Source organism: Aquila chrysaetos, chromosome 17, assembly GCF_900496995.4.
Source record: "Aquila chrysaetos chrysaetos chromosome 17, bAquChr1.4, whole genome shotgun sequence".
Taxonomy (NCBI): Eukaryota; Metazoa; Chordata; class Aves; order Accipitriformes; family Accipitridae; genus Aquila; species Aquila chrysaetos.
The window spans coordinates 23623849-23637559 of record NC_044020.1 but is presented as its reverse complement, the minus strand read 5'-3'; the positions used below and the strand labels follow the sequence as shown (position 1 = coordinate 23637559).

The 13711-nt window shown below is 41.2% G+C and overlaps 1 protein-coding gene across 1 annotated transcript in view; it reads left to right on the top strand.

The window, feature by feature from the left end:
* VWF (von Willebrand factor) overlaps window positions 1-13711 on the top strand; it is a 145801-nt gene that overhangs the window by 98860 nt on the left and 33230 nt on the right. Inside the window, exons 35-38 of the mRNA XM_030040818.2 lie at window positions 1601-1821; window positions 2823-3015; window positions 3674-4015; window positions 10623-10828. Coding sequence (XP_029896678.1) covers window positions 1601-1821; window positions 2823-3015; window positions 3674-4015; window positions 10623-10828 — 962 coding nt within the window. The remainder of the gene's footprint in view (window positions 1-1600; window positions 1822-2822; window positions 3016-3673; window positions 4016-10622; window positions 10829-13711) is intronic.

Sequence of the window (13711 nt, the reverse complement as noted above, 5' to 3'; positions counted from 1 at the left end):
GTAAACTTTAGAGATGGGCATAGCAAAGTAGGTGCTTAGGAGGAGGTCAGTGTGCTTCAGCGTCTCTTTGTTGTTATGGATGGAGGCTGGTTAGGCGATCTGTGCTGCAGGAGCGTGGCAGTACATGCTTAATTGACTCTCGTGATTTAGCGAAGTAGTGTTCAGTTATTTAGAGAGCTAAAGCACGCTTTCAAGCGATTGCTTGATGGCTCAGGTGACATGACAAATGCTTTTTCAAAGAGGAAGTACTTGAAAATGTGTTCTTCTTGTGTCATATAACTGAGTTCAGAGGGAGTTAAACCATAAAGGTGCTTGCTTGCTGAACTAGTTACAAATTTTACAGTAACATGATTTGCAAAGTGTGATTCATGGTTATTGGGTGGTTTTGGACTACACTTAAACGGATTGCATTAATACAATTTGTGCTACAGAATACCTGTGAGAAATGTAAAGGGATTCCCATTATCCTTAGGTTTTTTTTAGATGTCCAGGAATAAAAAAAGGTTGAGAAACATTGTTTTATTGCTAACTTGTTTCATTGTTGTTTATACGTGAACTTTGTAAGCAGGTACAGTAAAACATCTGAAGATGCTCCAGTGCTCCAAAGGGATGTATCTCTTGACAGTTCCATGCCTGACGGTATAGAAGATAGGCTTGCTTCCTTTTCTTTCTTTTTTTTTTTTTTTTAATTTTTTAATTTTTTTTTTTTTTAAGCACAAGTTGCTGTTCGATGTTTTTCCTGGGAAACTAAGTTTGAAGGTCAATGAATAGGAAACAGATTATTCTCAAATCTCAGTTAGAAGCCAAGTAGCTGAATTATTAACAAGGAGAATTATCTTCCTGCATGTTTATCTGACATTGCTTTTATTGTCCTTGTTATCTTTAGGCAAAAGATTTGAAAATGCTTGAGTCAGAAGCATCCTTTTGCTCAGGTTTTGTTTTGGTACTTGTGAGATTATGATCTTCCTTGTTTTCCAGTTTGTGAAGACAAGGAAGTGTTTATAACCTAATGACCAGGACACTGAGCTGTCAGTTGACCACTGATTTATCCTCTGCACAATATTTCTCTGCCCTTTACCTGTTTCCCATCTGAAAAAAAAAAGTCCCCTTGTACCGATTTGTGACATGTGTTTGATAAGAATGAAATAGTGTTATTTTCTTTCAATTATAATACTATACAGAATAAAAAACAATACCATAATAAAAGTGCAATGCAAAAATTAAAAAATAAGTATGTTATAGTCTTTCTACAGAGGGGGAAGGGATTTTCCCTGCTCTTATTTTTCATACAAAATTTAATAAATCACATTGCATGACATTTATTCACATTAAAAGGGATTTCCTATAAGTTTATCCAAATCTTTTGTAATAGTAATTGCTCCAGACAAAGACACTTAAAAAAACCCCACGTGATGAAGTATTTACCAAAGTTTCTTGTCAATGATTTGCTTCAGCATTTGCAATTCATTACCTTCCTAGCTTTCTCAATTAATTGGTTCCACATGCCCATAACAATTGTGAAGAAATAGTATAATTTGAACAAAAGTGAATGCCTATATGTTTTTTTTTCTTCTTTTTTTTTTTTTTCATTGACTTGCAGGTGTCTGTATAGGAAGTTCATCGCGACATATTGTCACTTTTGACGGGCTGAATTTTAAGCTGGCCGGCAATTGCTCCTACACCTTGTTTCGAGACATGCACCATGATGTTGAAGTTCTCCTCCATGAAGGACCATGCAAAGCAACACCGAAGATGAACTGTATGGACTCCATTGAAGCGAAACATCGTGGTGTATCTGTTCAGCTCTTCAGTGACATGGCAGTAAGCTAAACACAATGAAGTGATCTGTGCATTTTCTGCTAATGCTATAGCTTTCAGGTTACGAGGACAGATTTGTTCCCTTTATCCAGTTTCTGTTCCCCTTGCAGCCTATTCTTAGGCTTCTGAGCAAATGCCTCGTTTCAATTTCATGATATAATCGATGTTCGCATAACAAGCCAGACACGTTTCTCCTCTTGTTCTCCCTGTTGTGCTGGTGTGACAATGTCAAGAACATGGGATTTGGCAACGTCTCCCTGACACTTCTGCCAGAAAGGCAGGGATTATAGACAGGACATACTGCACTCTGATTCTCCTCTTTTGGCAGAGGTCCTTTACACAATGTTATCGTTCCGTGGATGCGAGAGCAGTCTGTTCTTCACAAGTCTACGCGTGACTGGCTAGTTGAAGAGCTAGGGAGTTGGTTCTTACCTTGTTTGCAGACGGACCTCAGCATTCGAAGAGAGGCCAGCTTAGTATGCATTACATCTATTTTGTAGGCAGAGAAGTAGTCAAATTCAATATGACACATTCTTCAGTCTCTGGGTTCCTCAGACATACAGGAGTTGGCTAACCTGCAAAGGTGATCTCTTCTGACTCGTGTAGCAGAATAGGATGGACCAAAACACCTGCACCCAGTTCTGTATGGTGATGGACAGCCTTGATTTTCACTGAGTTTTATTGATAATCAGGGTCTGTAGGCAGCATTTTAACTTCATGGCATTAGATTGCTAGTCTGTAAATACATGATGCTGAAGGAAGGTATGCACTCATATGGGAAAATGTTGAAAGAGTTGTTCATACAATACACAGAATGAAGGTCAATTAGTTCTGTACATTTTTACAATCAAGAGAAAGTTTCAGCTTGAAAAATTGTTTCTTATGTCCAGATTCAGCTGGATCTTGAAGTACTTGTGAAGTCAAAATATGTTGCAACTGTAAGATTGGGTTGATTTTAAGTGCTTTCTAGAACTGATGTGATGATCTTGCCTTTTTGAAAACAGGTGGCTGTTAATGGTGAAAGGGTTCATATCCCGTATTCTAGCAGTTTGTTTGAAGTCACTGTCTATGGAGCAATAATGCACGAAATCAAGTTCTCCCATCTTGGACATAATCTCACATTCACTCCAAGAAACAATGAATTTATTCTTAAACTTAATTCAAAGAGCTTTTCTTCAGGAACACAAGGGCTTTGTGGTAAGTCTCAAAGCTAATAATTTTAACAGCTTCCTACTTGGGCTTGAACTGCTATTTATGTTATTGTAATTTGTGTGGCCCTGAACCTGTAAACTTTCTGGCTGAACTGATCCCCCGTTGTTGGCACATTGCTAATCTGTGTAGGTTTTGCTACATTGGCTATCAATGTAACAGCTCATTGACTCCCAGTAATACCTTAGAAAGAACAGGCTGGACATCTCTCATGTTTTACTTATTTCACATTATCTTTTCAAGGAGGTCTTTTTTTTTTTTTTTTTTTTTTTTTTTTTTTGGATGGGGGTTTAACTTTAGGTTCTTACATATACATTTCTGTTTGCAGTGAAGGTGAATGTCTTGTGAGGGGTACTACTCCCTGGGAGAATTAATTCTATGGTATCCTCAAAGGTATAATCTATTGTACAGCTTGTACCTCTGTAGCATAACCTATACCTCCTGTAATGAGGAAATGGGAAACAAGACCTAGGGTTTTTATGCCTCTACTGATAATAGCCATGAGGAATATAATTCACTCATTCCTCTTCCCCTTGGCATTCACCAAGTGGCCCCAACCAGCTCTGTCTGCCCTGTGCCTGTTTTCTCTAGGTTTATTTTATTGCTGTGTCCAGACTTTTTCTTTTCCTTTTACTCGCTCTCCTAGGGGTGTGTGACCAGAACCATGTCAACGACTTCACATTACGTGATGGCTCTGTCACTCCTGACAGCACCGTGTTTATCCGAGACTGGACAGTGGAAGAGCCAGGGAAGACCTGTGAAATCCGTAGAGAAGACAGATGCTCTGAGCACACAACGAGCCACTGCCGCTTTCTGCTTTCTGATCGGTTTGCAGAGTGCCACAGGATAATCTCCCCCAACATGTTCTACGAGGCCTGCGCAGAGACCAGCTGCTATGAGGATGAAGCCTGCGAGATGATAACTTCCTACGCTCACATCTGCAGGGAAAACGGGGTCTGCGTAGACTGGAGAACACCTGAGTTTTGTCGTAAGGGGTTTAGTCTATGTTAAAACTGATACAGAAACTATCTTAATTGGTGATGGTGATGACAGTGACCACCTTGTCAGCGTATACTAATTTTTGATTGCTGTGTAATGGGGCAGAAGTTCCAGATCGAGTTTCCCATACAAGTCATATTGCAGATCTAATAACTGGTTTGTCATCCACTAAGTTGCATGTTATGGAAAAATTGTTTCTTCGTAAACAGCTAACTAGTAAAATGCAAGGTAGTTATGCGAGGCTAGAGGGATAACCTATGAAATAAAAATGCTGTGAAAGCCGTGTACAGGTAAACACAGCTATGTGACAGCACCTGACTCTGCAGCCGCTGAACCACCGTGGGGCCAGGTTTGGACGGAGTCTGCTCCGATTCTGCCAGGCAGTTTTAGCTGCAGACATCCTTGCTTTGGTACAGACATTGGAGGATCTGTACAAGGCGGCCAGGGAAGTTCATAATTTGGACTAGTGGAACTGCTTCCCAGCCTGTCACTCTTGTAGCTGCACATAATGGCACAAAATAAGACTTTTCTCTGTAATAGTTTCACAAATTTCCTATGTTCCAACCAAAGCCTAGACCTTTCAGACCATGGTGGAAGAGCCAGTGTGATTTTAAGCTTCTGCTGCACTGAAAAATGGGGAAACGGCCACTCTATGTGGTGTCTTTTCTTGCTAGCACATGCTAGCTACACTGATCAAACCAGCTGTAATTTGCTTTGCAAATCTGGTTCTCCTTCTGGCTGTGTTTTCACTTGTGTTTTGGAGGTGATGATTTTGTGCTGTGAGAAAGCAGTATAGCAGGGTGTGAGTCTTGCAAATTGCCCAGAGCCCAATAGAAGCAGGACAAGCATGCTAGTGCTAAATTCAGATGCTTGTTGCTTTGTATACCTACTCCCCTAAATTTTTACAGACTTAAGAAGTTCTGCCCTATCTTCCTGTTTTTTTTTTTTCTCCTGACAGCCTGATTACAAGTCATACCTAAAGATCTGCAAAAAATGCAACGTATAGTTAAATACAAATAAGTAACTCTTGGGGTGGCATATTCTACACCTTCTCCTGTTAGCCTGTCTGCAGTGATGGTTACAGACATTCAGAAACACTCACAGTGTTTCTGGTTTAGTCAAGTATCTGAGGTGTGTATGTATGTAGGCATTTTCTGTCCCAGTTAGCCTCTTACGTAGTGTCTTGATATCCCAGTTGTTTTTCGAATCTCCTGCCTCTCCAGTTTAGTCAGGTCTTGTTGCCTTGCTTTCTTTCCCTCTTGCTGCCCAGATACTTTTCATTTCAGAAGTGGAGAACCAGCATCCTAAAGGCATGATACCACAAGAACTCGGTACATGTTTTGGTTTTGTTCATGTTTTAAACTCAGACTGAGGGAACGATGGGATAGCAAGTCAAGAATCTGAATGTGAATTTGGCCTGAGCCTCCTGTTAGTGTCTTAAATATCTTTCCAGGATAGGTTATTGAAGAACATGTTACTGTTGCAGACTGAATCTTTTAAGAGACAACACAGTTTGGAGTATAGTCCTAGAAAACAGAGGAAGAATATTGCCAGCCATTTTCCAAATTTAGTGCTTCAGTCAGGCTTTGAAAATTGTAATGTCCAAGGCTGAATGTCAGTGGAGTACCTTAATAATTCTCTGCAGTTTTCAAATTCCCATCTTGTTAGACAGCATGTACAAGGATAGACAAAGAGTTGCCCGTTTTAAAACTAGTTGCATAAAACAGTCGTTAGTGTTCTAACAATAGCATCATCATCTTCCTTCAAGCAGGTGCATGTGTGCAACTGCCAAAAATAAAATTGTCAATTACAAGGACATTATACAGGTTACATTAATGACTAAATAGAGAGTGCAGCTTAATCACTGTACCACTACATGTTGAATAACAATGCCATGGTTCTGGAATATCTTGCTTCCCTCCCCCAACTCCAGTGAGTCCCTGTCATTTTTGTAGAGTTTGATTTGAGGTTTTGTCATGCCATATTGGGACATTTGAAGCAGTACGAGTCCTTCCTGACTGCTCTGCCTGGATGGGTGAATATACTCGCTGGAATATCTGATAAAGACAGGGCCTGTTCTTCATCCTGTGCTCATTCAGTTCCACTGCCTGAGCTTTCCTTGGTTTTTTTTGGGAGGGTGGATGTGTTGAGTGCTATCTGGTAGACTCCAGCTTTGTGTCAATGGATGGAAGGAAACTTTACTCCAAGGTGGGAATGCATGGTGAGGAAGATTATGTAGACTTAAGTTGCAGCAGCCTGTAGCTTCCGATAGCCATGTAACCCTGAGGCATAGAATATGCACCTCTTGAGCAGGCTCACCCTCACAGTGAATGCCTGCTGAATAGGGTTTCCACTTCAATGACAGTATGGACTTTATCTCAATGTGAAGCTCATAGGGATTTCTAACAAAGCGCTGCATTGCTAATATCGACACATGGTGGGATTCCGCTTTGCATGGAGAGGAAGCTTTATTCACCTGGAAATAGGATTGTTTATATAGTGATTAATGAATGGACTGAGATATATTCATTCTGTAGGTACAAAAGAAATGGCAGCTCGTGTGGAGGTGACCAAGTCAGCTTTGAACTGTGTAGCTCAAGTAACAGTAGCAGTCAGCAAATTTTGCTCAGAAAGCAGAAATACTCAGAAGATAAATGACAGCAGCAGCAGTTGTTAATCTTCATATGCTGATGTTTCTATGAGTGCTTCTCAGAAGCTCTTTAAGCTCATTTATATGCAATGTGGACATGCCTTCTAGGTACTTGCCAATACTAGCTTGCAGATGAATTAAATTGAGATAGGTAGTTGATGCTTGCATGGTGTATGAAACAAACCGCTAGCTGGTACTACTCAGTAAAGCTGTGATTCTTTGAGGAGGACGCTGGTGGCACTCGGCAGCTGCAGGGATTCCTGGAAAAATATTTTGCTTGAAAACAATGTTTTTTATGAGCCATTCTGGTTGTTGGAGGCTTTTGTGTTTTGCCTTTCATTGGGTTGTTTTGCAGGTCCAGGTTAGAAAGCAAATGCATAACAGGCTGTGCTGCTCAACTGAGGGGCAGTGCCTGGCAGAGAAGCAAGAATGAGGGTCAGGAGGAGGAGAGAGAAGCAGTGGGATACAAGAAACCTTTAAACCATCTCTACACAGAGTGGAGCTACACTGAGATTATCTGCTGCTGTTTTTTCGCTGTGTAAGCAAGGCATGCTGGTGAGGACCGTAACAGCTGAAGGGTTTAAACCATGACTTGGAAATCAACAGTATCAGGGTGGCTTTACGACTGCCTTCAGCTGATCTGGGACAGTTTTCCTCTTCTACCTCCAGCCATGCATTCACGCTCCTTTTGCTGTGTTGGCAGTAGTCCTCATGTGCTGCTTGGTGAGCTGTGAAAACTGGTTGTAAAAGGAAAAAAGTGCCAGCAGGACAGAGCAGCTGAGGTGAGGAGATTAAGGAAGAGAGGAGACTGCCCCTTTTGATGGCAGCACTGATCTAAGTTGGTTTAATGTGGCCTTGAAACCACTCCCAAGAACATCGGAAAAACCCTTCTAAACAAATTCCTTTGGGAAAAGAAGACCGTTAAGAGAGGTTTAAGAAAACTGTGCCTGAGCAATATGGGGAGGTTGACTGGCAGCTGTTGAGCTATTGGCCCTGGTGCATTCATTATTCATTCCAGCTTCATCAGCACTGGAGTTTTAGCTGTCCTTTTGGCTGCACATGACAGTAAGTCATAGTGGTATGTGACCTCAGGAGCTAGCTAGCTAGCTGCTAAATTTGTGCAAAATTATACTACTGATAAGAAAGGAGTGGCATTGTTCCCTGAAAGGACGTGTGCCTTTCTCCATGTATCACAGGCTTGAAAAACAGCCCTCCCCTAAATATCCATTTAGTACTTTAACCAAAGATGCTCTGTCTTGTTTAAGCCACAAAGTCAGAGTGAATCCCAGTGCAAACTGTCACTAGATCTTTCACTCTGAATGTAAGTGGTTTATTTTATTTTGATGGACTTGCACATTCTGTCGATCCTCATAGAGGTTATTTTCTCCCAACCAGTATCTACTAGGAATAGCAACTCTAATTTAAAGGAAAAATAAGAAGCTGAAGAAATGTCAATACTTAAATGTACCAGATGACCCTTTGAAATCATAGGTTTACAGGAAACTGTTTCCCCCCCCAGTTTTTCTTTTACTATTTTCTTCCCTGTTTGAAAGAAAAGACTGGTTTAATGGAGCCAACAGAATACCATATCAATACGTGATCATAGCAGCATCGTACATGATAGTATTTGAGGTAGATTTCTTTTGAAACTAATTTGGTAGAAGAATTACTCTTCTATTACTTACTTTCAGCCTTATCTCCACCTTTTGCTAGTACCTGTAGTCTTTTCCTTTTCATTCTGAAACAACGGGCATTTGAGGTGAGCGCTGAAATAGCTAGCCAGGAGGGTGCCTTGTTGAAATACTTGTTTGTGAGGCTGACTATTGGGAATCCTTCATGCCTCCTCACATTCCATACCTCTGGCAGAAGTTTCCATACAACAAGCAGAGTTACCTGTAAGTCATGTAGGACCTGACCAAATCTCTGGAGCATAAGGGCAGTAATGTATTTGAGGTGGCTTTCTACAGTCACCTGGTTGTCATTGCACCAGTAGGATGAAAGGATGCTTAGGGTGATTCCAGACATTGATGGAGTTTATCCCATCTCTTGACACTGCTTATGCACATCTCATTCCCATGCCCCACAGGACAGAGGTGACTTCAAAACAGGGGCATTCATGGAAGTTCATTTATACTTCTTTTGCAAAACCTAACCACCTCATTTCTTCATTCCTTGAAAAAAAATTGCCGTTTTGCACAGGCAAGCAGGCTTTTTGATAGTATATCTGGAGTCCGGGGCACGGTTCTTCACTGCATTTTTTCACACAGCTGGCTCCTTAATGCCAGCCAAAGAGGAGGAAGGAGAAGGGGCTATGTTACATGAAGTACATTAGAGGCCTGAGCATTGGTACTCATTCTGCTTGAGAGCTGTCCAGGTTCTATGCTGACAGGCATCAGCACTAAACTCTAAAATAAATTAATCTAATTTTGTGCAGAGAAGGTTTACTAGATTTGCTTTAGGGCTAGTGGTAGGTAAGCAAGATGAAAGCCAGTGTGCTGAGTGTATTTACTAACACTAGAATAAAAAATAAATGACGCGCTACCTTAATAGGTGCTGTGGATGTATTTTCACACATTCGTTAGAGCTGACGTGAGACCGTCACAGGCAATAAGCACTGGTGCTTACTCTAGGCACCTTGTTCACAGAACTGTTTCTGGAAATGAGTTTTTCTGGAATGAGTTTTTCTGGAGAGTGTAGTCTAGGTAGCTGCTAGTACAGGTTTATAAGCAGGCGATTTCTCCTATTTTACTTGGATAGACCTTTTTGTGTTTTCAGAATCTAGCCAAAGCATTTCATGGTGGGACTGGACTCCCCATCAAGTTCCTGTGGCTTTTCAAGTTCCTCTGCATCTGCTGAACTATGATGGTTATCTGCACATACAACCATAGACTCCAACAAACCTGAAATAATTGGATTTAGCATGGCTTGAAACAGAAAAGGGTTAACGCTAAAGACCTTTCTTTTCTGTTTCCTTTGGCTGCTAAGAAGAGTGCGTGTAGACAGTTCAGCTGATGAATGCTTGTTTGGTTGGGATCTCAGGTCTTCATTCAGTAATTTTCTTTCAGTGTTTTTTTGTCAGGGGACTGAAAAAAAGTTTTATAAACCTCACAGCAGTCACAAACTCTGAACTAAGAAACACTTTTCCTAATTGAAGCTGTAGAGAAAAATAAAGTAGGCTTAAGGGAGTACGCAGTATGGAAGCTGTGTCCGTAGGTTTCTTGAATAGCTGTAGCCTTAGTTTTGTGTTTGCTTTTAGAGACAATACCCTCAGTGTTGTGAACTCATCAGTAAAAATTTTGTGTTGGCTTAGGGGGGAATGCAACTTTCCTTGATTCAGTTAATTCTGTTAATAAGGTAATTCAGTTAATAAGATGCAGAAATCCAGCAGGTTCGGTTTTGAAGTACCAAAATGTTCTGTTTGTTAGCTTTCCTTAGTTGCTTAGGAACACTGCTGCCTATCAAGTTGTCAAAAAACCCCTTTGTTCAACACTTTAGTCTGTCCTGGATATCTCCTAGCTGTGCACTGTCACCAGTGCTTCTCTAAAACATGTAAAGGTGGTTCTAAATTCTTATATCTCTTGCCCAGTGTTGAAAACAAAGATAGGCAAGACATTCAGCTCATGTAAGCCATTGTATCATTATTAGGATAAGTCATACTTTGCTGATTCATGTGGCCTGAAAATGTGGCTTGATGATTTCTGCATGGACTGTAACTTAAGCAAATTCCTTCAATCACTTTCTATTGTGGATTTTGTTAGTTTTAAAAATGTATCTTCAGAGATGTTAGTGGCTGCAGAGGACAAAATATGTTCATCAGATGATGGTTTTCAAAAATCTGAACAGAATTCCAAAGAAAGTGTGAGTGGAAACATTTATCTGCATTTCAGATCTCTTTAGATAAAGAGGTTTGTTGTTTTTTTTTTTTTTTTTTCCCTGTCTTCCTCAGCAATGAAATGTCCCACATATTTGACATATGATCACTGCCACAAAGCCTGCATAAAACACTGTGAGAATAGTACCAAACTCAGTGTCTGCAAGGATTATCCCACAGAAGGCTGCTTCTGTCCAGACGGACAGGTGATTTTTAATGACAGCTGTGTTGATGAAGAAGTCTGCACACAATGCATCAGTGAAGATGGCACGCACCATCAGGTAACTATATACTTAGCAGCTTACCTTTGTGAGTGGTTGGGGTTTGTACTTTTGCAAGTAAATGTGTTTTATAAGTCTAACTATTTTCCCCTTTGGATACTTTATTTTCTAGCTCAGTTCCTCATAACCGGCCGGCTGTCAGCCCCATGTAGCTCCCCTAGTGTGAAATTGGCTGGGACGGATATAAAATTCGCAGCTGGGACTGTACAGACCCGGAAATGCATGACAAATTTGTGTGGAAGGAGGGTAGAGGGAAGAGAGGAGGGATGGCATAAGTCAACATTTACCGAGATGAAACACCTCCGTTCAGCAGACTTTTACCAGTAATGACAATTTAATCATAAATCTGGAACCCTTACTTAAAATGTATTGTATTGTCTTTGCAAAGCTGACTGAAATATTTTCAGTGGTTGGTGGGGAGCAGTGAGACCAAGACAACCTTATGGCGAATTGTATTAGCCTACCTCCTTTTCTTGATGAGAAATATTCCTTTGATGAAATTCATCATTTTAGTTTTACTGAAAATCCACTTTCCTCAGCTAAGTCAGACCTCTCTGTGGCAGAATGGGATTGGGAAGAGCTATGGGCGCTGGGTGCCAGACTGCAGTGGAAGAGACTGTTGATTTCCCTTTTGGCATCACGCAGCGGGTCTGCAAGCTCCTCCCTGTGTCCCCTCTTCCGAGTAACAGGGGTTGTTCCTCTTCAGCCCCAGCTACTCAGCTCAGGGAGTTTTCACCTTAGTCAGCCAGTCCTCTTAAATCTGCAGTTTTGTTACAGGACTTTAAGAAGAAGGGACTGTTTTATAGGCTTTAGATTCTTAACGAGATTTTTGGATGGTCTTACCATACTGACCAAACTTGTTGTCAAAGACATAATCGTTTTTGTAACAGATCTTCTGTAAATAACAGAAGTCTGTGTGTGTGTGTGGATAGTCTATTCTTTAAGTAAAAAGGTACATTTAAAAAAGTAAACCAATGTATGTACTCTGAATAGCTTCATTTTACACACTCAAATTTAGATTCACATTTTGTTCAGCAAGAAATGTGTTATAAACGTTTAGTTAAGCTGAAAGGAAGCAAAGACTATTTGTGGCTGAAACATCTCTTTTAAATACTGTTTGCATTGACAAACATATTGACAAAAGCATCAAAGTTAACAGAGCAAACACCTTGCTTTAGGTGAGAGGGTACCAGCGAGCAACGCACTTAGTGAAGCAAGTGTTCCAGGCACCGCTTTGCCAGTCGTACTGGCAAGAGTACGTACTCTTTGCAAGAGTCGTACTGGTTGCAGCTCTGCCCCGGGAGCCCCACGGGTGTCCGTGCAGCCTGCCCCGGCACAGGACGGGTCCACGTGGGTCCGAGGATCCCGCTTTGCCATGGCTTGGGCCTTGGTGCTGCTTGCTGGTGCTGCCAAAGCACGGTGCGTTGAAAAAGTATTCACTAAATACGATTTTGAGGGTTTCCATGCTGCTGGGCAAAGGGCTGGTACAGGAGCCTAATAGCATTAAGCCCCCTCCTCAGGTGTACGTACCCTATGGATTTTGGCAGCGAGAGGGAAGACATAGGGGAAGTGCACTCTTTTGTTCCACAACTGCATTATCCAAATGACTTTTTTCCAAACAAAAAGTTAGTTTTCTGAAGGATGGAGTACATGGACCTTGTATTAGCTTTTATTTTAAGGTTAGAGTGTCTCCATACATATGGCCATGGTCTTTTCTTTGTGTTCTGTTTTGGATCTTTGTTTTAAATACAGTATCATTGGATTTGTGTAGTGCTTATAGAGTTGGTAAAACGGAAGGAAAAAAACCCCATAATTTTTGTAGTAAAAAGAATAGAAAAAACCCTAATTTTTTCTCTCGAAGGAAAAAATAGCTTGCAATGTATGTAATCACTGCCCTAAACACAGACTAATTGTGCACAACTCTTGGTGACCCTGACAACTCTAGTTTATGGTATGATTATGATTCTCTATGAAATGGTTATTGCAAATGCAGATTAAAGTCTAGGATCTGTGTGCCTTAAATCCCTGAATCCTCAGGCAATGCAGTGCATTTTCCATTTAAATAATTGTTTCAAGCCCTCGTGGAGAAAAGCTCAGTGCATATCTTGGGAATAACGTCTGCAGTGATACGTACTTGTTTCTGCAGAAGTTCTGAAATTCATGAGTTGTCGCATGCTCCTTAATGGGGTTTTAGCTCTGAAAACCTCTCGTCTTTACCCCAATGGCAAGGCTTAGATGCAGCTGCTGTGTGGATGGGGAGCTGGAGGGCAGGGGAGGATCAGCTCACACAGCCGTTTTGCGTCTCCACCGTTGCAGGATTAGCTGTGTGAGCAATACAACAGGCAGTGCAACTGGTGGTGGGTTATGATTTCCTTAACCCCCTTCTCTCCTTCTGGTGTTCATTCCTCTGTTCCTACCCCAGATTGTGCTTGGGTTTACGGGATTCTCGGTATCAATGCCCATATAGAGCTCTACCGTGCTATCTCTTGTCATTTCTTCCGGTATTAGAAAGACGCTCCTAATTGTGCTGAAGCAAACCTGCGTGAAAATCAAGACTGCTGAAAATATTAGAGCAAATGTTGTGATTCTCTTTCTCTGTGTCTTGAAATGCCCACATGCTTTTCACATCATCACCTGCAAATGCAGGCATTCTCTATCAGCTGCCTTCTCAGGACTTTTTAACCCTGAGGCCATCGAAAGCTTTGGCAGAGGGCTCCGAGTTGTTTTTCCAAGCCCTGAGATAATGTTCTTTACTAGCAATACATCGATGCAAGCTTTCTTTGACTAAAATAGATTTCCTATGGATTAACTGACCCTATGCGATTTGGTTCCTAAGCTTTGTTAAACCTCTGGTTGGCTTGTTCTAGCATGCCTGGTGTCTTA